The sequence below is a fragment of the Oncorhynchus keta genome, chromosome 11, assembly GCF_023373465.1.
Source record: "Oncorhynchus keta strain PuntledgeMale-10-30-2019 chromosome 11, Oket_V2, whole genome shotgun sequence".
NCBI classification, from domain to species: Eukaryota; Metazoa; Chordata; class Actinopteri; order Salmoniformes; family Salmonidae; genus Oncorhynchus; species Oncorhynchus keta.
In genome coordinates this window covers 40,937,457-40,961,373 of record NC_068431.1, presented here as the reverse complement: position 1 = coordinate 40,961,373, position 23,917 = coordinate 40,937,457, and the positions used below count along the sequence as shown (strand labels likewise).

The following is a 23,917-nucleotide window of genomic DNA, read 5'->3' as shown; positions in this document are numbered from 1 at the left end:
CATGTAAACTCGTTCTGATATGTGGTCTGCCAAAGGATTACACAGTGATATGAAACGGACAAGCATTTGCATTGTCATTATTCCCAGTCAGAATAATCAGCATAATAAGGGTTCATAAAACTTGCCTTGAACACTGAAATATTATACTCTACGTGGCAAATGTTTGGCTAATGGGAGAAAACCTCCCAACTGTTGCTATTTTTATGCCCTAACTAATTAATGAAGCTTTGGAGTTCGATTAGCCTCTTTGCATACAGACTCCCGAGACAGATAGAGATATGGCACTTGTCCAGGGAGTACATTTTACCCCGTACTTGCGTCTTGTCTGCTGGCCACGGGATTTCTCTGTACAGTAACAACTAAAGTAGAACATGAGCCCACCTCTGCAGCACTGCACATAGGACACAGCATTGCGTCAATGCCTCAAACATCTGATGTTTTTCAGTTGGAGAAGTTCTGTTTTCAGGAGTAAAATGTTTATCTCGAGCAAGTAAACAAAATGATCCTAAGCCTCTACTCTACTTTGGTACAGGGTGATGTTCAGGGTGTGGAAATAGGCTAATGCTGCATTTTGACTGATACCTGTGTTGTGTATACACCTTGGTTTTATACTAGGGAAATTGTCCAAAACATTCCAATACATATGCTGATGTGCTATCATGTGTGCAATGATGTCAGAAGGGGAAAAAACTTTTTTGTTTGCAGTAACTTCTTTGTTGTAATATTGCAAACTGCCTTGGCAGTTTCACCATTAAGAATTCCAGCTTTAATGCATCTCTGACAGTCCCACTCTGGTCCCAAGTCTGGCCCCAAGTTAGATTAGGTCCAAGGCCCAACTATTTTTTTCCCGCCACCTCAGGTGGAAACACAAAAGTTTAGATCTGTAGGCCAAGCCACTGTATAAAACCCTGTGGTGGAAATAAGCCATAACTGTCCTTCAGATATTTAGATCGTCTAGTCTGGTCTTATTATTGCTGTGCTTGCTGGATCGACTCGGACGCCGTTGGTTCTCTGCAGGCGACCCTGGAGCAGAACTGGAACCTTTATTTTCTGTGGTGTCACCCCCTTCTGGGTTACTGTTCCTCTCTACGGCCAGGTTATCTCTGTTCTGCTTGTAAGCCACTTTGCTGCTGTAGGGGTGGTAGGCAGTGTCAGGCTCAGTCAAGATGTACTCGTCTGCATGGTATGGCTCAGGGGCTGGTTGGTGCCTGGGGAAGTAGTTATAGTTCGGGACAAAGGGCACTACTGCCTCGCTGGGGGCCTTGTACCCTGCCTCAAATGTGGACTGGGCACGTCTATACCGGAGGCCCTGGCGGCACTTGGTGAACCCCAGGTGATACATCTCGACTAGGTTCAGTAGCAGCGAGATGAACGCCACTGCCAGCATGAAGAGGATGAAGATAGTCTTTTCTGTGGGCCTGGAGATGTAGCAGTTCACCACGTTGGGGCAGGGTGAGCGGTTACAGGTGTACAGTGGCTTCAGCTCAAACCCATAGAGCAGGTACTGGGCTACGATAAATCCCACCTCAAACAGGGTCTTGAAGATGATGTTGAAGACATAGGTGCGCAGCAGGACCCCTCGCAGGCGGATGCGGCCCTGATCGTCCCGGACTGGGGGCTTCTTGGGTTTGGCGTCAGGCAGCAGCTGCTGCTTGTCATTGTGGATGGCCAGCTGCGCAGCCAAGTCTTTCTCCTTCTGCTTCTGTTTCTCCTCCATGCGCACCAGGTGCAGGATGTGGCCCAGGTAGATCAGAGTGGGCGTGGACACGAAGATGATCTGCAACACCCAGAAGCGGATGTGAGAGATGGGGAAAGTCTTATCATAGCAGACATTCTGACAACCAGGCTGCTTGGTGTCACAGGTGAAGCCAGACTGCTCGTCACCCCACACCTTCTCAGCTGCAGCTCCCAACACCAGGATCCTGAAGATGAAGAGCACGGTCAGCCAGACCTTTCCCACTACGGTGGAGTGCTCCTGGGCACTCTCCAACAGCTTGCCCAACAAGTTCCAGTCCCCCATAGTGGCTCAGTCCTACAGAGAGACCCACACCAGGAACCTGCAATCAGAATAAAAACATACAAACTACTGCACTGCAAAAGAGACAAACATCACAATTGCATTGAAAACTGTTGCATAATAACTTGGAGAGCTTGAGAAAAATGCCTCGCCATTACTTTATCATTACACCTAGGGTGGCATAATAAATATCTACGTGATGCATTTTCACTTGAATGTATTTGGTTGTAAACTCATGCATTTGAAGACAAGAGCCAAATGTTTTTACTGTGGCTATTCAGACCTTTCCAACTCAATCATTTGTTTCTAGTTTTTGGCTGAGGTGCAGTTTTTTATATTTGTTTGAGAGGGTTCCTGTAAATTAACCGGATTCACTATCATAAATGAGGTTCTGCTTCAAGTTTATGTGGTTCTGTTTCTTCTAGCATGAAAACATTTGTCAATACCTTAATTTGGTCTATGCACCATGCAGAGACCAACTAATAAGTGAGATTGGTGCTTCCTGGTAATAATTTGCCATAATGTATCTGAAGAGAAAGTCATGTCCAGACTTTGACTCATTACCAACCTATGGCCTTGTCATTTCCACACAATTTATTTTTCACAAGCTGGAGCCCTAATCCTCAACATTTCCCCAAAATGTGAGAAGTTCTGAAAAACATGAAAAATAGTGTAATGTTGGTCATGTTCCTGGGTTATTGCCACAGGCTTGTGAAATGTCTTGTAGAAAAGCTCTGGGTGGTGTGTATGCATATTTTGGGGTTTTCCCTTCATTATCTTGAGAAAAATACATTTCGTCAAAGTTCCTCTGTTTTTATTAGCATGTTTGATTTAATGAACACACCCCAGGCAACAGCAGGATATCCACCCTTAAAGTAACACCTGTTTCCTTGAGGAGAAACCTCCCATCAAGTAGACCATTATCCGAGGATGCAAAATTCTGGTAACTTTCCCCAAATTCCCAGGTTTTCAGAAATCCTGGTTGGAGGATTACGGATTTCCTGTTTTTTGTCATTTTATTCCGGGAATCTTTCAACCAGAATTTCTGGGAATTTCGGAAAGTTTGCAGCCTTACCAATGTAATTTTATTCATTATAGGTGAGATATGAGCACGATGTATGAATGGATGATGTACAGGTAACTGGCATATGTTCTACAAGTGTCTGGAACTCTATTGGAGGGATGTGACACCGTTCTTCCACGAGAAATTCCATAATTTGTTGTTTTGTTAAATGGTGGTGGAAAACGCTGTCTCGGGTGTCGCACCAGAATCTCCCACAATTGGGTTGAGATCTGGTGACTGAGATGGCTATGGCATATGATTTACATCATTTTCATGCTCATCAAACCATTCGGTGACCACTCGTCACTCCCATCAGAATAGAAATGATTCTCCATAGGTTGAAGGCGATCATTCAGAATATCTGTGTATTTATTGGTGTTTACCTTGCCCTCTAAGGGGTTGAGCAGACCTAAACCATGCCAGGAAAAAACACCCCACACCATAACAGAGCCACCAGAACCCTCATTTACTCGTGTTTCCTTCATTTTGGCAGTGACCTGTATATTCATCACACTCGTTGAACTTAATTGTAGGCTACTTTATATGTTGTATGTGTAATAGCATATCAGGAATAGATCATTGAAATAGGTTGTCTCCCATTTAAAAGGTTATAGAGCAGCATATGTATCTCATACTGATCCTGTTAATAGTCCCAAAAGTGAATAGTCCCCTGCCTGTCATTTTAGTAATACAGGCATCATGTATGAAAGTCTATTGCATGAAGACTAAGTACTGACGGTACTCACGACCCAGAGAGTATGCCCTGGAGCAGGTGGTGGCCTGGCCACTGTAGCTTACTGCCACGCAGTGTAAACTGAGGATCAGATGGAGAAGCTCCAAGACACACATACTGACACACACGGCAGGTTGCAACTCTCCTCTCCCTAGATATAGATTAATGGTACATTCCCAGGGGTTGAGTGGATACTTTAGTAAACACACCTAGTCACTGATGCAAGTAAAACTTGCCTCTGGAAGTTGCGGTCAGGTTCCCAGATGAGTTTCCCCACAGGGATTTTAAAATTATTTCAAAAACGAGGCTGTTGTTACCTAATAGCCTTTCATGACAGTGTACATGTGGATGGCCCATAACTTTTCTCAATCTAAGACTTGTCTGTTTACATTCATCATAGTCCATGATCTAATCATCTCTGACTTCATCTGTTAAATTCTGCTCTTATTACACAATAAATAATGTTTTATAACAACACTGGCCTGGTTAGTAGATTGGACTGCAACTACATTGAAATGGCTATCTTCCCTCATTACAGTTTGAAGTTGAACCATTTCAGAAATTCAGAGACTAATATTGACCAACCTGCTTTTGGAATTGTAATACACACTTTATTATGATACAGTGAAATGACACAATTACTGGCCTCTTGCAGTATGACTGCAGGGACCACTAATAAACATGATTTTACAATGTATGTTTCTTCAGTTGAAACTTTTATAGACACAGTGTGTCAAGACCCACCTTCCCATGATGCTTATCTCCAGTGAAATTGCAGATCCAGTGGTGGCGTCTCCACTTAGGTTGCTATCCATCACAGTCTATACCGTGGTAATCCTGTTCCCGGCAAGACCATGTCCTTGGATAGTGATGACACTAGACTTCTAATGTTAAGCTATCTTTTCTACAAATGGTTTCGGCAAGTTTTTAGCTCTTGTTGAATCTGCTTACTTACGCCCCATAAATGTGTCCTGTAAAAGTATCCACCAATAGGACCTCTGTAAAAAACCTTTTTCACTGTCAGTTAGCTAGGATGAGAGCACTCACTCCCTGTAGAGAATTATAAAGCCCATTGCTAAAGTGGTGTTGCTTTACGACTGAGTGGCGTGTAAGTAGTCCAATGGTGGGTGGGCTTAAGTCTTGCGTGGTATGGCTCTAAATATAATTCACTGTGAAGGGAGTGACTTTGCTATCACTAAAGGGGGATGTGTGTGTGTGGGGTGGTGGTGGGGGTGGAGTTGAAAGGTGAAGTGTTCCAAGTCCTGTTGCTGTGTGGGGGTGGGAGAGCATCAGAAAATGGAAAGAGGTGGACCCTCCCTTCTTTGTTATGGTTGGGATTGACTGGCACGTACTGTGTCATTGTTGACAGGCTGACAGGAATCTCACAGTCTGTGGTGGGTGTAAATTCAGCAGAGGACATCCTTCCAAACAGAAGCAGTTATATTTACTTTCGATAAAAGAGACAAAACCATGCTTGGTTAAACTGACCTCGGTTCATTGTAGTGATGAAATCATACCCCTTTAAGGATCAAATTGTAAAGTCAGATAAGTCAACAGAGAACACATAGCACATATGGTAATTTGCAAATCTGCACTTTGAAAGGCACAGTATGAAAGCTAACCATATGAAGAGTTTATTTCCAAAACACTATATCCACAGTTCTTTCACATTAGTGTTTTTTCATCAGAAATGATTGCTTATGGGTACGTTCTTGTGTGTAAAACATTACTGTTCTCGGATTTTTAATTAATAGATTTTACTTTTTTTTTTGCATTTACTATAAATCGCTCTGGATAAGAGCATCTGTTAAATTACTAAAATGTCAAATATAAATGTTTTACAAACAGATCAAATAATAATTATATTGAAGTCACAAAATGTAGATATTTGTTACATTTTACTGTGTAAAACCTAGCAGTACTTATTTCTCTGAGAGTGAGGCGGATATATAGTATTTTGCAAAAAAACATGACTATCTCTCTTTTGAAATTAAACCATCAAGTGATAGATTTTAAACAAATACATGTCTGTTATTGAACCCCATGCCTTGATTAGACAGTGAAAGAACACATTTCTTTCAGAATTTCTTGAGACAAGAAAAGAAAGCTAATTTCTGAAAGTGGATATATACCATTTTGGAATGAAGCTCTTCATATGACCAACATTTGCTGTATTTATCCAGCTTGTTAAAAGCAAAGTGTCTGATAGCAATAACTCCAGATTTAGTGGCGCTATACATAGCGAACAGTGAAAATCATTGTGATTAAATGTCTTCCTTCTGTCAGACCTCACACCTCATAGACTCTATATATGGTCTCTATTGACGTGCTCTAGAAAAAGAGAAATGCCCTCACACTTGCCCCTGCTAGGTCCAGCTGTCCCAACGGTGAATATTTCTTAGGCTCAGAGGCTGACCCCTCACAAGGCTATGCTATTGATAACCTGGGACCATGCACTCTACCCAGCCTGTCTGGAGTCTTTAATCACTGAGGCTGCCTCAGACATTTCCTCACAGGCGGTCTGACAGCTCACCAGAACTACAGCCTACCTCTGTCTTTTAGAAATCTTCCCCAGACTTCATTATTTGATTGTGTTTAAAAAATAAATCTATGAATTAAACTTTTCCCCCCTTCAATTCTTATTAAATGGCACTGTCAATTGATGACCATAACAGCAGAGAATCTATAAACCATTAGTACCTAATGTTTTGGCTTAGTTGTATATGTTAATGCTGCTCTCCTGTGGCTTTCTGAAGTATTACATAAAGGTAACATCACCTTGTAACGCAAGACCACATACAAAATAAAGGAAACACTTGAGTAAATGTGGGATACAAAGTATATTGAAAGCAGGTGCTTCCACACATCTGGTTCCTGAGTTTATTTACGCAATTAACATCCCATCATGCTTAGGGTCATGTATAAAAATGCCCAGTTGCCCATTGTTTTGACTACCAATCCTAGAAGAAGAGATCTCTGTGACCGAAAGAGAGGTCTCAAAGAGGCATAGGGGATTTAAAGGGTGTGTTTGTGTGTGTGTGTGTCTCTCACCAGATCTCAACCCTATTGAACACTTATGGAATATTCTGGAGCGGTGCCTGAGATGACATTTTCCACCACCATCAACTAAACACCAAATGATGGAATTTATTGTGAAAGAATGGTGTCGCATCCCTCCAATAGAGTTCCAGACACTTGTAGAATCTATGCCAACTTTACCAAGGCGCATTGAAGCTGTTCTGGTGGATCGTGGTGGCCCAACACACTATTAAGACAATTTATGTTGGTGTTTCCTTTATTTTGGCAGTTATCTGTACATAAAGCATTCAGAATACACTCACAAGCATATACGCATATAGTTGTGTCCACTACCAGCTCGTTATAATATTTCCATGTGGCTATGGTACATAATTAAACTCAAGTGTTTTATTAGGAATTTCTAATTTTATTAGGTACAGCAATAAAAACCAGTGCAAGACATTCAATATAAGAAGGCATGGTATACAACAAAACAGGGACTAAAATGCTATATATATTATGAAGTAAAAACTTTACAGTACCACAAATTCTAAACATCTATTATCCTTATACAGCAATGCTGTATATACTGGTAAGAAAAACAATGAGATAGACATTTAAACATGTTCTCTGATCATTCGGTTCTACCATCGTAACTTAAACTTTGAAAGTTAAGCACATTTTCTCATTCATTATCCATTCTATATGACTCTATACACTTGCATAATCAGTCTCATTCATAGAATTCAAAGCACCATTCAGATGTCTTGAAGCACCCACTTGATATTTCACTATGAAAGTGAGGTAGTTATTAGTGGTGCTTAGGAAGGGCCTCATAGTTATTAGTAATACTCCACTACAACCACCAGATGTTGGTTAAATGAACCACTTGGACAGTTTTCTTGGGTTAATATTTACAATGGACAATTGAACCCATACCCAGGCTTTGTCCTAAGCACGCCGCATTAAACAGGCTGTCAGGAATTAAATCATGATATAGAATAGATGATGAGATGGTTTAGTTGCTTGAATCTTGCAGACCATACCGAAGACGGTATATTGAATTCAGCTGAATTTGAGGCGTTGCAAGTTAAGGGCACGTTAATAAATCAGTTTACCGTACTTTTACCGTACAGTCTCCTCTTCTGTCGAGCTTGTGTCTTTATCCAAATTGATATTGTCCTTTTAAAGACATCCATTTGAAGTGTCATTTCAACAAGTATAGAAAAAGTGTCGACACCTCATCATGGTGAAGTAAGCAGATTAATGAGTGTCGTTAAGGCCCTTACCTTGAGCTTTGAGCATGTTATGCAACCAATTAGAGTTATACTGCCATGGTCCGTTCAGTTTGTTCTAGTAAGAGCAGAGCTTTTGGGTGATCCATGCCCCCATGGTTGAGTCTCCAGCATTGCTTAAGTGCCTACCGCAAGCCTTCCCTGCCAGGAAGACGACCTCTGCGATGTTGAGCAGGATACAGATCCCTGACACAGCCAGCATGAACACAGTGAAGACAGTCTTCTCTGTGGGCCTGGACACAAAGCAGTCCACCGTGTTGGGGCAGGGGTACGAGTCACACTTGACTAGCCGGATCATCTTGTAGCCGGGGTAGATCATGTAGAAGAGATACATGAAGGTCACTTCGAAGATGATGCGGAAGAAGAGGCTGATGATGTATGTCCACCAGAGGGCACCTGTGATCTTCATCTTCTGGGTCTTGATCTGCTCCAGGTCCTTGGGGCTGGCCCGGCCAGACAGTTTATAGAGCTTCTTGTCGATGTGTCGGCGATGGGCAACATGCATGGCCACCAGCAGGGCCGGGGTGGACACCAAGATGAGCTGCAGGGCCCACAGACGGATGTGTGAGATGGGGAAGAAGTGGTCATAACAGACGCTGTTGCAGCCGGGCTGCTGGGTATTACAAGTAAAGCCAGACTTCTCGTCGCCCCACACACTCTCTGCTGCAACCACCAGGACCAGGATGCGGAAGATGAAGAGGACAGAGAGCCAGATGCGACCGATGCCAGTGGAGTGTCTGTTTACACCGCTGATGACGGCATAAAAGGACGCCCAGTTCATTTTCGATTCCAGGTCTGAAAAACAAGGATAGCATTAAAATGATTTCATTGTAGAAGCTAATAGGTCAACAATGTTTATCATTTGTTGATAATTTTTCATAAAAGAATGTGCCTTACATACGTTAATTATTTCCACAAGATTTCTTTATACAAATATTAATTGCACGGATTGTTACTAAAAATACAGATCTCACATAACCCGATTCACCAGTCAACAACACTGTCCGACCAGCACTGGTCAGCGACTGAGATATTGGGAAATCTCAATAAAGCCATCCATTCTTTAAAAGCAGAATCCCCCAAGACTAATTCCATATTCTTCAAATCCAACAGCAACTGAGCTCTCTCCAGCTGGCTATATTTCAAATCTATTTAATTCCATTCCAGTCATTCCTGCCATGCCAGAAGAAGAGACTTGGAGAGATGGAGAGGTTACCAAGCTCAACAGGAGGTGTAAGAGGCATAGGCGGCACCCAGGGTGGAGTACAACGTTGACCCGCCGGTGTAGCATGGACATTGATGTGCGTCCAGTGGAAAACCAAGCCTCTCTACCAGCCCTGACGTTGGTGTGCGGCTTAAGAGCGCAAGTCTTTGGTCTTGCACAAGACATCATGTGACCTTTTTTCCCAAAGTCACTGGCAAGGGTGTAACTGCCCCCATGTGACCATTGTGCCATGTTGACACTGGCACCAACCTGCATGGTATATCTGTTGCCTTCCCACAGCCAGACTGACCACAGACGGTGGTCGTAGTGAGGACTTTCATTAAATGTTCTATAATATTTGAAGTGCAATAACAAAAACTGTGATATGTCAATGCAAATTGTCCCTACAAATAACAGGGTTCAGGTCTATTTCACTTTAACTCATTCAAATCAATATATAAATGAGAAAACATCAATATTTCAAATAATATTATATATATATTATATATTCCCTATTGAAATATTGTACATCTTAGAGTATATATATGATTTCCAAAATAAAACCTTTACTTAAAGCTATTATTCAAGATGTGCATGTTTTTATTCTTACAGTGTGCACCCATGATTTTCTTAGATACACTATATATATATATATATATATATATATATATATATATATAAATATGTGGACACCCCTTCAAATGAGTGGATTTGGCTATTTCACCCACACCCGTTGCTGACAGCTGTATTAAAATTGAGCACCCAGCCATGCAATCTACATAGATAAACATTGGCAGTAGAATGGCCTCACTGAAGAGCACAGTGACTTTCAACATGGCCCCGTCACAGGATGTCACCTCTATAACACGTCAGTTTGTCAAATTCCTGCTCTGCTAGAGCTGCCCCGGTCAACTGTTGTTATTGTAAAGTGTAAAAGTCTAGGAGCAACAACAGCTCAGCTGTTAAGTGGTAAGACACACAAGCTCACAGAACGGAACCGCTGAGTGCAGAAGCATGTAACGCGTAAAAATTGTCTGTCCTCGAGTGCAACACTCATTCCAAAGTTCCAAACTGCCTCTGGAAGCAATGTCAGCACAATAACTGTTCGTCGGGAGCTTCATGAAATGGGTTTCCATGGCCGAGCAGCCGCACACAAGCCTAAGATCACCATGTGCAATGCCAAGCATCGGCTGGAGTGGTGTAAAGCTCCCCGCCATTGGACTTTGGAGCAGTGGAAGCATGTTCTCTGGAGTGATGAATAACGCTTCACCATCTGGCAGTCCAACAGACTAATCTGGGTTTGGTGGAGGCCAGAAGAATGCAACCTGCCCAAATGCAACTGTAAAGTTTGGTGAAGGAAGAATAATGGTCTGGGGCTGTTTTTCGTGGTTCGGGCTAGGCCCCTTAGTTCCAGTGAAGGGAAATCTTAATGCTACAGCATACAATGACATTCTAGATTATTCTGTGCTTCCAACTTTGTGGCAATCGTTGGGATGAATTGGAATGCCGACTGCGAGCCAGGCCACATCGCCCAACATCAGTGCCCGACCTCACTAATGCTCTTGTGGCGAAATGGGAGCATGTTCCCACAGTAATGTTCCAACATCTAGTGGACAGCCTTCCCAGAGTGGAGGTTGTTATAGCAGCAAAGGGAGGGCCAACTCCATATTAGTGCCCATGATTTTGGAATGAGATGTTCAACAAGCAGCGTGTCAACATACTTTTGGTCATGTACTCTATTTTACAAGCAATCTATTGTGTGGCTGTTACTGGTTATGAGAAATGAAATAGAACCAACATGGTGCTTTTAAATCATGTTAATACATCAAATACAGCTTTTTAAGGATAGTTATAGAATTTTAGAAACCTATTCACCAACATGTAAATCATGACAACAAAAGGAAAATAAAAACGTTTTTTAGTACACTTAATTTAGATTTCAGAGTTGTAACAAATTATTAAATGCATAAAATTACCTTCAGTAGAAGTAGTGCACAAACACACCAAGAAATAATTGAGTTGCCATTAGTATAGAAATGTTTTTTTCCCATTAGTGACTATGTGAGACAAAACACCATGAGTTTGCATTGCTAATGATTTCTCTCACACTAGCCACTGCCCTGCACAGTCAGTCATATGCTCTTGTGTGAATAATTTACATACAATAGCTGCTTTTATTGGATCCAACAAGCCCCTTTAGAATTCGCCTACCCTCAGCAAAGGAAAGAATCTGTGTGGACACAAAGAAGCCTGTCCTATCTATTGTGAACTGTGCTGCAAGGGAAGTGGAGGCTCCTTTTGACGCAATACGGAGTAAAAAGTACAAAATCCAAACAAAGAAAGTCTAACCACATGCAGAGGGAGTAAATCTTACAGATAACGGTTGAGAAATAAATGCTTGCTGTGTGCGTCACAGTGTGTGTGATATTTCCAAAGACATTCTAACCTTTCCTTGTATACCCACCCACCTGCTGTCAAAAGGTTCAGAGGAATACTCTTAGTCTTAAAGAAGCCTCAGATAGATCCACATCTAGAGGGAGCTAAGCCCACGGATGACACACAAGCCTTGTCTGCCGCTGCAGAGTTGCAAAGAAAAAGCCATATCTCAGACTGGCCAATAAAAAGATTAAGATGGGAAAAAGAACACAGACACTGGACAAAGGAACTCTGCCTAGAAGGCCAATATCCCAGAGCCTCCTCTTCACTGTTGACATTGAGACAGCTGTTTTGTGGGTACTATTTATGAAGCTGCCAGTTGAGGAATTGTGAGGCGTCTGTTTCTCAAACCAGACACTCTATAATGTACTTGTCCACTTACTCAGTTGTGCACCGGGGCCTCCCACTCTTCTTTCTATTCTGGTTAGAGCCAGTTTGCCCTGTTCTGTGAAGGGAGTAGTACACAGCGTTGTACGAGATCTTCAGTTTCTTGGCAATTTCTCGCATGGAATAGCCTTCATTTCTCTGAACAAGAACAGACTGACGAGTTTCAGAAGAAAGGTCTTTGTTTCTGTCCATTTTGAGCCTGTAATCTAACCCACAAATGCTGATGCTCCAGATACTCAACTAGTCTAAAGAAGGCCAGTTTAATTGCTTCTTTAATCAGAACAGTTTTTAGCTGTGCTAACATAATTGCAAAAGGGTTATCTAATGATCAATTAGACTTTTAAAATGGCAAACTTGGATTAGCTAACACAACGTGCCATTGGAACACATGAGTGATGGTTGCTGATAATGGGCCTCTTTACGCCTATGTAGATATTCCATAACAAATCTGCCGTTTCCTGCTACAATAATCATTTACAACATTAACAATCTCTACAATGTATTTCTGATCAATTTTAATGGACAATATTTTTTTCCTTTTCTTTCGAAAACAAGGACATTTTTAAGTTACCCAAAACTATTGAACGGTAGTGTACATATTCATACATACACACACGCATAAATATATACATATACACTGTTACGAATCGCTTTTGGCCCGACAGTCTAGGGGGGGATGGTAATGAGACCCGTAACATAACTCATGCAATTTATAATAGTGACAAAGTAAAAGTGAGAACGAAATAACCACGACAACTGAAATCTACCGTCAAACTCAAGGTTTATTTGAAAACACACAGTAATGGTGGGGGGCAGGAAAAGGGGCTGAGCTGGATACTTGTATCCGTAACATACACATTAATACATAAAAATACATACAGTGGGGAGAACAAGTATTTGATACACTGCCGATTTTGCAGGTTTTCCCTACTTACAAAGCATGTAGAGGTCTGTCATTTTTATCATATGTACACTTCAACTGTGAGAGACAAAAATCCAGAAAATCACATTGTATGATTTTTAAATAATTAATTTGCATTTTATTGCATGACATAAGTATTTGATCACCTACCAACCAGTAAGAATTCCAGCTCTCACAGACCTGTTAGTTTTTCTTTAAGAAGCCCTCTTGTTCTTCACTCATTACCTGTATTAACTGCACCTGTTTGAACTTGTTACCTGTATAAAAGACACTTGTCCACACAATCAAACAGACTCCAACCTCTCCACAATGGCCAAGATCAGAGAGCTGTGTAAGGACATCAGGTTTAAATTGTAGACCTGCACAAGGCTGGGATGGGCTACAGGACAATAAGCAAGCAGCTTGGTGAGAAGGCAACAACTATTGGCGCAATTATTATAAAATGGAAGTTCAAGATGATGGTCAATCATCCTCGGTCTGGGGCTCCATGCAAGATCTCACCTTGTGGGGCATCAATGATCATGAGGAAGGTGAGGGATCATCCCAGAACTACACGGCAGGACCTGGTCAATGACCCTAAGAGAGCTGGGACCACAGTCTGAAAGAAAACCATTAGTAACACACTACGCTGTCATGGATTAAAATCCTACAGCGCACGCAAGGTCCCCCTGCTCAAACCAGCGCATGTCCAGGCTCGTCTGAAGTTTGCCACAATGCCCATCTGGATGATCCAGAGGAGGAATGGGAGAAGGTCATGTGGTCTGACGAGACAAAAATAGAGCTTTTTGGTCTAAACTACACTCGCCATGTTTGAAGGATGAGTACAACCCCAAGAACACCATCCCAAACATGAAGCATGGAGGTGGAAACATCATTCTTTGGGGATGCTTTTCTGCAAAGGGGACAGGACGACTGCACCGTATTGAGGGGAGGATGGATGGGGCCATGTATCACGAGATCTTGGCCAACAACCTCCTTCCCTCAGTAAGAGCATTGAAGATGGGTCGTGGCTGGGTCTTCCAGCATGACAACGACCCGAAACACACAGCCAGGGCAACTAAGGAGTGGCTCCGTAAGAAGCATCTCGAGGTCCTGGAGTGGCCTAGCCAGTCTCCAGACCTGAACCCAATAGAAAATCTTTGGAGGGAGCTGAAGGTCCGTGTTGCCCAGTGACAGCCCCGAAACCTGAAGGATCCTGAGAAGGTCTGTATGGAGGAATGGGCGAAAATCACTGCTGCCGTGTGTCCAAACCTAGTCAAAAACTACAGGAAACGTATGATTTCTGTAATTGCAAACAAAGGTTTCTGTACCAAATATTAAGTTCTGCTTTTCTGATGTGTCAAATACTAATGTCATGCAATAAAATGCTAATTAATTATTTCAAAATCATTCAATGTGATTTTCTGGATTTTTGTTTTAGATTCCGTCTCTCACACCGTCTCTTACATATGATAAAAATTACAGACCTCTACGTGCTTTGTAAGTAGGGAAACACTGCCGATTTTGCAGGTTATCAAATACTTGTTCTCCCCTGTATACATACATATATATTTTTTTAAATATTTGTACAAACTAGTGAACAACAACACTTAGCCCTGTATTTCCAGCTTACTATATACATTTTATGGACTATCTATTTTACAATAGTTTTATTTTGTTTGTTTTTAACTCTTATCCTTCCTCTAACTTCAACTTCTCTCATATATTTATGATGTCCATCCGGTCTGATTTATATTTGCCATATCTTTCAAACAGTTCTCTTCAAAAAAGTTCTTAACTTATGTTTTATTTATCACAATATTCTTTAACTAATTATGGTCTTTAATGCAGGGCCTTGCTTTTTCCCCCTTCCACTTTTGCAGTAATGCTGTAATTAGTTGGTTGTAATTTTGGGTAGAGCAGATATTTCCATATGTTTTAGTTAGCTGCATTTATTGCATAAATCCACCAGTCGTATTTATGATATAATTTAGGAAGATTATACCTTATAAACAATTTTTCAATTAGTATATTTGAGTTTAACAACAATATTTCTTATATTGTTCTGTCTTTTCTGGTTGATATTTTCTGGTTGATATTGCAACCAAATTTCTATGGCTTGTTTTAAAAATAGCTTTATTTAGGAGATAATTTCCTTTTCAAATAACTGAAAGTGAGAGGTTGTAATCTGAATAAATGGAAAAATGCTTTTCTTGAACATAGGGTGAGACATTCTTTCTAATTTGCTAGAGAACCAGTTCGGATTAAGTATAACTTTTGTATGACTAAAGCCGTTAGTGAGAGGTCTAATGCTTTAATATTTAATCATTTCTGCCCTCCAAATTCATATTCATTATATAAATTGGCCCGTTTAATTTTGTTTGGTTTTCCATTCCAAATAAAATGGAATATTTGTTTTCTAATATAATTTACAAAAGTGTTCACTAGGTGTAGGCAAGACGATAAGCAAATAGGTAAACTGGGATATGACTAAAGAGGTAATCAGGGTGATTTTTCCACAAATAGAAAGGTATTTACATTTCCATGGTAGCAAGATCTTATCTAAATTTATTGGAGTGAGATCATTTATTTATTTTTGGATATGTATACCGAGTATATACACATCACCATCAGACCATTCTATTGGTAAAGTACATGGTAAAGTAAAAGTTGTATTTTTTTGTGATCCAATACGTAATATAGTACTTTTCATAATTTGGTTGTAAAAATGTTCTAGATCGTTTATGAGGCTGGGGAGGGATACAAGTTGTAGATTTTAAAGAAAACATGAATCATCAGCGTACAATGACACCTTTGTTTTTAAGCCCTGTATTTGTAATCGCTTGATGTTATTGTTGGATCTGATTTTAATAGCTAACATTTCAATGGCCATAATAAATATATATGCCGATAGTGGACAATCTTGTTTTACTTCTCTTGACAGTTCAAAACTTTCTGAGAGGTAGCCATTATTTACTATTTTACACCTAGGGTTACTATACATTATTTTAACCCATTTTATAAGAGATTCTCCAAAATGTAAATGTCCCATGCATTTATATATAAACTCCAGTCATACTTTATCAAAAACCTTTTAAAAGTCAGCTATGAATAGCAGGCCTGCTTTCCCTGATTTTTCACAGTGTTCTATTGTTTCCAGTACTTGCCTTCTATTATCTCCAATATCCATATAAAAAATCTGTCTGATTAGAATGAATTATATCCAACAATACCTTTTTAATTCTATGCGCTATTCATTTTGCTAGAATTTTTGCATCACAACACTGAAGTGTAAGGGGCCTCCAATCTTCTAAATTGACTGGATCTTCATATTTCCATCTTGTATCCTGTTTCAGTAATAATAAAATCAGACCTTCTTGTTGAGTGTCTGATAATCTACCATTTACATAGGAGTGGTTAAACATGCTAATAAGGGTCCTCTGAGTATATCAAAAAAGATTTGGTATACCTCAACTGGAATGCCGTCCAGCCCTGGGGTTTTCCTGGACTTAAAGGCTTTAATTGCATCAATACGTTCCTCTGTAATTTCACCTTCACATGAGTCTTTCTGAATGGCTGTTAATTTTACATTATTAATAGAACACACATCCACACAATTAGCTTCGGTTAGAGACGGAAAAACCTTTTTAGCATTGCTTTTTAGTCTCAGTTTTTATTGTTATTCATTTGTTTTTTTATCCTCTTATGTTTGTAATGTAATCCTCTTATGTTTGTAATGTGTCTCTGTCAACTGTTTCCACATTGTGCCCACATTTCCTGGCCCCTCCCTATACGCAAATTATTTGACAGATATTCTTTCAAAATAATATTGATTTATTTTAAGACACTTATTGATCCATAAGTCTATGGTGCCACCTTTCAAATATTGATTTAAATGGTTTCACTGTCCAGTTCCGTCAATCAATCAATCAATCAATCAATCAATTAAATGTATTTATAAAGCCTTTTACATCAGCAGTTGTGCTTATACAAAAACCCAGCCTAAAACCCCAAAGAGACAGCAATGCTGGTATAGAAGAACAGTGGAAAAACTATCTATAAATGCAGGAACCTAGGAAGAAACCTAGAGGAGCCAGGCTCTGAGGGGTAGTCAGTCCTCTTCTGGCTGTGCCAGGTGGAGATTACAGGAGTACATGGCCATTAAGGTCAAATCGTTGTTCAAACTTTCATTAGATGACCAGCAGGGTCAAATAATAATCACAGAGGGTGCCACAGGTCAGCACCTCAGGAGTAAACATCAGTTGGCTTTTCATAGTCGAGCATTCAGAGGTAGAGACAGGTGGTGCAGGAGAGAGAGAGTGAGTCTACACTTGTAAGATATCCAGACATAATGTGTGCCCGTCTACCTCCGAAGGTGGTCAGGAAGATCTGATCACAATCAGACCATAATGCGTCTTTTAATAATCTGCACCTGTCTGGAAATGTGGACACAATCAGAATGTGGACAAGTTCAGGACAAAGGATGCATGTTAGAACAAGGTATAAATCGGGCTACTGACTGAGGTTAAATTTCACTGTACATCAAGAGACATGAAGCTAGAACTAGGTGGCCCAGAATTGAGGTGGTGAACTGATGATTTCACTTTAGCACAGCTGTCCAATGGGTAGCAAATAAAGGAAACGTTTAGCGAGCATGTCCAATATATTGATTTAATTGGCTTTGACACGGAAATACATTTTGAGATCACAATTGATGCTTTCACCAAAAGACACATATCAAGTTACATGGGAGCAATATTAGTCATGTTCAATATATATGATTTTGATTCATGCACATTTTGTGCGTGTGAATATCAGTGTGCCAATAACAATTTGCTTGACCATAGCAGCTTATCATATTTATTCTGGACTGCATCCATATTTTTTTTTACACTAGCAACTTCTTTAAGAAACAATGAGAAACGTACAAAACAGTCAAATAATTTGTTACAATGGGAACCATGCAGGTTTTGCACACAGAATTCCTGCTATTCTGAAAAAATAGACCAACCACTACTCATTATCAACTCTGACAAAGGAATCCACCAAGTCTGTCAAAATCAGTGCCTGTTCAAACTGTACATGTGTAAGAGGTGGGAAAGAAATCAAATGAGTCAGCCATACATTTTGAGAAAAGAGCAAATTGGCTGTCATACGGCAGTTATTTAACAACAAAAAAACTATTCAGCAAAACAAGATGAAAAGGGAGTGGATCTCTGTAATTAAGTGCATCACAAACCCATTATTCAGTGTTACAATGGACATCAATCAGAGGAAATAATATTGTACATACTCCATATGTATTCTGAAAGTGAAGCAAACCATTTTAAACTTGGCTCTATACTGGATTGGATATTTTAGTTGAGAATGTTTCATATTAGGCGACAGTACAGAATGCCAGCAGCGAGGGTCTGTTGTACAATAAAAAAATGTATGTATCTAGTCCCCCATTTTAAAAAGTCATAACTATTTGGACAAATTCACTTATAGTGTATTAAAGTAGTCAAAAGTTTAGTATTTGGTCCCATATTCCTCACACAATGGCTACATCAAGCTACTAAAAACTTGGATGCATTTGCTGTTTTGCCCAATAGGAACAGAATGGTGAATTCAGAGACCGGGACCGAGTTGTGCCATTTTATTTAATTTTTTCACTTTTATTGTAAGAATAGATCTTTCTGAATACTTCGACATTATGGATAATCATGAATAATGATGAGTGAGGTTACAAAGATCATACCCCACCCCCCAAAAAAATGCTAGCCTCCCGTTACTGGTAAGAGGTTAGCATATTTTGTTGTAGCCTCTGATCAGCATCTCACTTATTATTCATGATTTTTCTTAGTCATGGCATTATCAGGATTAATTTAGAAATGTTCAGAAACATTATCTGTAAACCTAGAAAGAAAATGAAACCAGTCACCATTCAGTTATTATTGGGCAAAACAAAAGCTGCAGCACAACCAAAACAAACTGCACAACACTTTGACAAAAATGTACTTACTTTGTCTGCGATACGTGGTTGAATGCACTAAGTCGCGCCGGACAAGTGTGCCTGCTAAATGACTCAAATGTAAACGTAAAAATGGGTCCAAATACTCAACTTTTGAATACACTAAGTGAATCTGTCAAAAAATACTTAGGACTTCAAATTAATTTCTAAACGGTAAAACAGCTATTAAAACACCCTCAAAACAAAAGGTGACATTCTGTACCGTCACCTGATCAGATTTTTTTTTCTTCTCAAAACCAAAATGCTGGAGTATAGAGCCACATTTTAGGAGACTGTATAAGCACACAAGCTACCTTTTCCCTCACTAAACACTAAGTGTGGATGACAATATACAATAGCAGTTTTTTGGAACTATAGATTGTTACCACCTCTGTAGAGTTCTTCACAGAAGTCTAAGTACTGTTGGATACTCTCTGGAAATATGAATCCGCTTGGGAACAGCTGCTAATCAATTGATCATCAAATTCACTTTACTAATCTTCTCAAGCATAGCACTGCTCCATCTCGACAGACGACGCCTTGGTGGAAATACTTGGTTGTGTATTCGTATGGAACCTGCAGATAATATTAATGGCTGCCAATAAATAATTTTCCTCTGATACGGCCACAATTACAGCCGTGATTTGCAGCATCAGAATAAAAAGTGACCATAAACAGACAAACAGTTTCTGTCTGGGATTGTATAAAACTCCCTTTTCTTAAAGACCATGTTTCCATAGACACCAGCAACGTTGTTGTTTATTACAGAGGGACAGAGAGTAGATGAACACTGCAGACCAGGCATGGCACTGTTGCTTTGTTTGATGGTTGTTAGCCCATGTTTTTACGGTTCCCATAGCCTCTCCGATGCGTATCCTTCCAGTTGTCCCAGTCTCTAGCTTTCTGCAAGGCCTCCTCATCGTCGTTTTCAACCCGCTTCTCTTTCTCTTCTTGTTCTCGCTCTTCTGCATCAAAGTCCTCTGACAGGGAGACAAATTCTATTTGGTTAATGAGACAGGGTGTATGTAAAACATGGTTGATGATCATTTATTTGAGTTTTCCTGAAAACAATTGATTTACAGTTAACTGTAAATAGAATGCCATTATAAACATCTCTTAACCCTACCAGCGCTGCGTGGGATCCCCTGGTCTGGCAAGGCATTTTTCTTCCTGTGCTGTTCATACCAGTCATCCACTGACATAGTAGGTAGGCTGGGGTAGCCTGCCCCAAATACTCTGAGATGAAAAAATACACATTAAAAGGGATATTTTGTTTTTCAGCATGTTAGACCTAATTTTCCACTTACTTTTCAAGTTGAAGTATCATCCAGACAGTTGTTTTGGTTAAAGATCCTGAGATTTCTTTGGCTGGCTGAGTTGTGTGCATGAGCCATATAGTGGCAATGGTCAGACACACACACAGCAAAAAAAGAAAAGTCCCCTTTTCAGGACCATGTCTTTCAAAGATAACTCGTAAAAATCCAAATAACTTCACAGATCTTCATAGTAAAGGGTTTAAACACTATTTCCCATGCTTGTTTAATAAACCATAAATGGTTGTTAAGACACTAACAGCTTACAGACGGTAGGCAATTAATTACAGTTATGAAAACTTAGGACACTAAAGAGGCCTTTCTACTGACTCTGAAAAACACCAAAGGAAAGATGCCCAGGGTCCCTGCTCATCTGCGTGAACGTGCCTTAGGCATGCTGCAAGGAGGCATGCAGATGTGGCCAGGGAAATAAATTACAATGTCCGTACTGTGAGACGCTTAAGACAGCGCTACAGGGAGACAGGACAGACAGCTGATTGTCCTCGTAGTGGCAGACCACGTGTAACACCTGCACAGGATCCGTATATCCGAACATCACACCTACGGGACAGGTCCAGGATGGCAACAACTGCTCGAGTTACACCAGGAATGCACAATCCCTCCCCATCAGTGCTCAAACTGTCCACAATAGGCTGAGAGAGGCTGGACTGAGGGCTTGTAAGACCTGTTGTAAGGCAGGTCCTCACCAGACATCACAGGCAACAACGTTGCCTATGGGCACAATCCCACCGTCGCTGGATCAGACAGGACTGCCAAAAAGTGCTCTTCAATGACGAGTCGCTGTTTTGTCTCACCGGGGTGATGGTCGGATTCGCATTTATCGTCAAAGGAATGAGCGTTACACCGAGGCCTATACTCCGAAGCAAGATCGATTTGGAGGTGGAGGGTAGCAAGTAGCTATGTACTGTTGACAAGGGAGGTTGGACAGAGTACTTATTTTGTGAGCAGGAAAACGGCAATTAGCAGAAGGAGAAAAGTTTGAGCAGGTGCCTACCGGGCCTGAACAGCATCTCTGGTGAGAATGAAGGGTTTCATGGGAGGCCTTTTAGAGTGTAATGGCTCTGCTGAACTCTGCACATGGAAAAGATACAGCGCATAAGAAAACCATACACTTTCAATGAGACATTGGTGAATGAATGGCATTAGTTACATCTTCAAGTCCAGGTACCTGTTTTAGAACATCCATCCTGGTCAAAATCTCCAATTCCTGGTCAATGCTCTCTATCTCCTCCAGGGATACAGCAATCCATTTCCTCACATTGAGGAGGTAAAAGTTTCGGACTATCTCGTCATCTGCCTGCCCACTGTCCACTGCTGCCTTGATCTCTGATAGCTTGGCCTCTGTGTCCTTCCTCTGTTTGTATCTGCAGAGTATAATAAATAAGTTAGAACAATTTGCGTGCAGATTAATTGCCATTATGAAATGAATACGTCAGATCTTTCATTTGTTAAATAGGTGGGGGACATAACATATTTTAAGAGGTGCGTGACAGGTACTAGACCTTCAAGCATAGGTACTTGAACTGCATTGTCGGAACTAGAAGCGCAAGCATTTCGCTACACTCGCATTAACATCTGCTAACCATGTGTATGTGACAAATAACATTTGATTTGATTTGATTTGAAGCACAGGTCAGTTGGCCTAAATTTGACTTGTGCAGTGCTCAATCAAAACAATGATTGTTCTAATTGTTGAAATTGTAATTGAAATGTAGATGTTTAATATACCTTTCTATCTTTGCCGCTCTAACTGTTGCCATCGCAATTAAGTCTGGAGGTTTGGGGGGCCCATTTGCAGATTCTTCTTCTGGTATGTCAGTGGAGTTTTCAATGGTTTTGGGTAGTTCAAACTTTGATATGTTATACTCCTTACATCTTTTCAAGAAGTCCAAAAAGTAACATCTAGCTATCTGAACGTGGTCTAGTCGTTTTGCCAGGTTAACTTGCTTCATAGTTAGAGCCCCCAGGAAGGCAGGCAACATAAGATACTTCAGATCTGTGGTTGCTACCTCCTCCAAATCCTCATTTCGGCTGAAAAACAAACATAAACAAGATTAACCTTGATGATCATAACTAGTCATTAGAACTAGCTTATGATGTGGAGAAACATTGCGAACTGTTGAGCCTTCAACTGACGTTCCACCTTAAAATTGGTTTCCAGAATGAGTACGGACACTTTCCTGATACACACATTTGAACGCACTGGACATGCAGCATCACCTTCATTGCATGGCCTTACCTTAGGTTAGCTTGCTACTGGAGCTAGGTTGTTAGCTTGTTTACGACAGCCTAGTAAAGTAGCTAGCTAGCTAAACGGTCAAACAACTTTACGGTGTAATCTGTTATCTAGCTGTCTTTACAATTTGATACCTGTGAATCTGGCTAGTCGTCATTGCTAGAAAAGCAGTCTGTGTAGTTTGGTAGCTGCTATAGGTAGCGCTAACGACGTTAGTAACGTCACCTGAACAAGTCGAGTTGGGCCACCATTCGCGTTGCCACTTCAAGTTGCGTTATCCCACGCTTGATTTTGACCTGGATATGGGTGGCTGCGATGGGATCATTTGTGGTGTCCACCTCCTCATATAGTTTCCATCCTCGATCTAATAAATCAGATAGTTTAAGCGGTTCTTCTGACTGCATTAATGACATGCTAGTGCTTTCTACGGCTGCCATTTTTTTTTACAACGTTTTGGATGTAATGACCACTATCGGCTTCCGTATTTATTCTACGCTCATTTGATTTATGAGCGTATAGAAAGAAGTTTGCTGTGTTTTCAATAGCTGTTTTGACAAATGTCCTCCTGAGACCCAGCAATGCATGTGTGTCCTCTAATGGACATAATTCGTTTTTGGTCCGTATTTATAAGGCCACACGTGCAGTGGCGATTTTAGCATGTAGCAAAGCCACTACATAACACAACATTACACAACATTACACAATACATGAATTGCACTATAATGGTGACAACCGGTGCCCACATACTGTTAGGGCCTAAATTAATCTGTCCAAACAGCAGAGTTTTCTTTTCAGCACCATTGAGCCAATCCTTACCACCGCTACACCTGGCTATAAACGGCGCCTTAGTTGTCTGGCAGCCAAAAACTGAATTCAGCCTCATTTACTGCCTTTTTAAAAAACATAGCTGACTTGCTTGAACAAATGTTGTTCCTACTGACGATTGAGATGTACAAACTATGGCACAAGGGAACGATGAACAGATAAGAGGCAATCCATAATTTCGATTAAGACATTAATGAGCGAGCTAAGACAGACGTAGTCAATACAACTATTTCTTCAGCACTTTTTAAAATGTAAAATGACAGAATTAAGAACATGGCCCATTCTTACAGTATTCTCCCTGTACACCAAGTCAGAACCATAGGATAAATAAAGGTGGCATATAATTAGACAATGAAAGCACTTCTAATATTTGATAATGACATTTCTCTAAAGCAGGCTATAGGCTACATGTGCACCACCAAGTCAGAACAGTAGGCTAAGTTATGAGGAGGAAAGGGACCAAATTATTTGGGTGA

General features: G+C 40.5%; 3 protein-coding genes across 7 annotated transcripts; all 3 read right to left on the bottom strand.

Moving 5' to 3' along the window:
* Window positions 1-59: 59 nt before the first annotated feature.
* LOC118373917 (gap junction alpha-3 protein-like) lies at window positions 60-4,983 on the bottom strand. The gene is made up of 2 exons (XM_035760215.2): window positions 4,558-4,983; window positions 60-2,057 (listed from the first exon to the last, which is right to left on the bottom strand). The coding sequence occupies exon 2, from the start codon at window positions 2,018-2,020 to the stop codon at window positions 938-940; it is 1,083 nt and encodes a 360-aa protein (XP_035616108.1). The 5' UTR covers window positions 2,021-2,057; window positions 4,558-4,983; the 3' UTR covers window positions 60-937.
* Window positions 4,984-7,090: 2,107 nt separating this feature from the next.
* LOC118373924 (gap junction beta-1 protein-like) lies at window positions 7,091-11,417 on the bottom strand. Of its 5 annotated transcripts, none has more exons than XM_035760234.2 (2): window positions 11,307-11,417; window positions 7,091-8,921 (listed from the first exon to the last, which is right to left on the bottom strand). In XM_035760234.2, the coding sequence occupies exon 2, from the start codon at window positions 8,905-8,907 to the stop codon at window positions 8,185-8,187; it is 723 nt and encodes a 240-aa protein (XP_035616127.1). In that variant the 5' UTR covers window positions 8,908-8,921; window positions 11,307-11,417; the 3' UTR covers window positions 7,091-8,184. The 5 variants fall into 5 exon arrangements, with proteins under 5 accessions (XP_035616127.1, XP_035616121.1, XP_035616122.1 ...); XM_035760228.1 differs by lacking the exon at window positions 11,307-11,417 and adding an exon at window positions 9,343-9,494; XM_035760229.2 differs by lacking the exon at window positions 11,307-11,417 and adding an exon at window positions 9,024-9,472.
* Window positions 11,418-17,711: 6,294 nt separating this feature from the next.
* Window positions 17,712-23,494, bottom strand: LOC118373913 (immunoglobulin-binding protein 1-like). The gene is made up of 6 exons (XM_035760208.2): window positions 22,842-23,494; window positions 22,109-22,411; window positions 21,549-21,744; window positions 21,375-21,451; window positions 20,173-20,282; window positions 17,712-20,026 (listed from the first exon to the last, which is right to left on the bottom strand). Exons 1-6 carry the CDS (start codon window positions 23,051-23,053, stop codon window positions 19,878-19,880), a joined length of 1,047 nt encoding a protein of 348 aa, XP_035616101.1. The 5' UTR covers window positions 23,054-23,494; the 3' UTR covers window positions 17,712-19,877.
* Window positions 23,495-23,917: the final 423 nt, after the last annotated feature.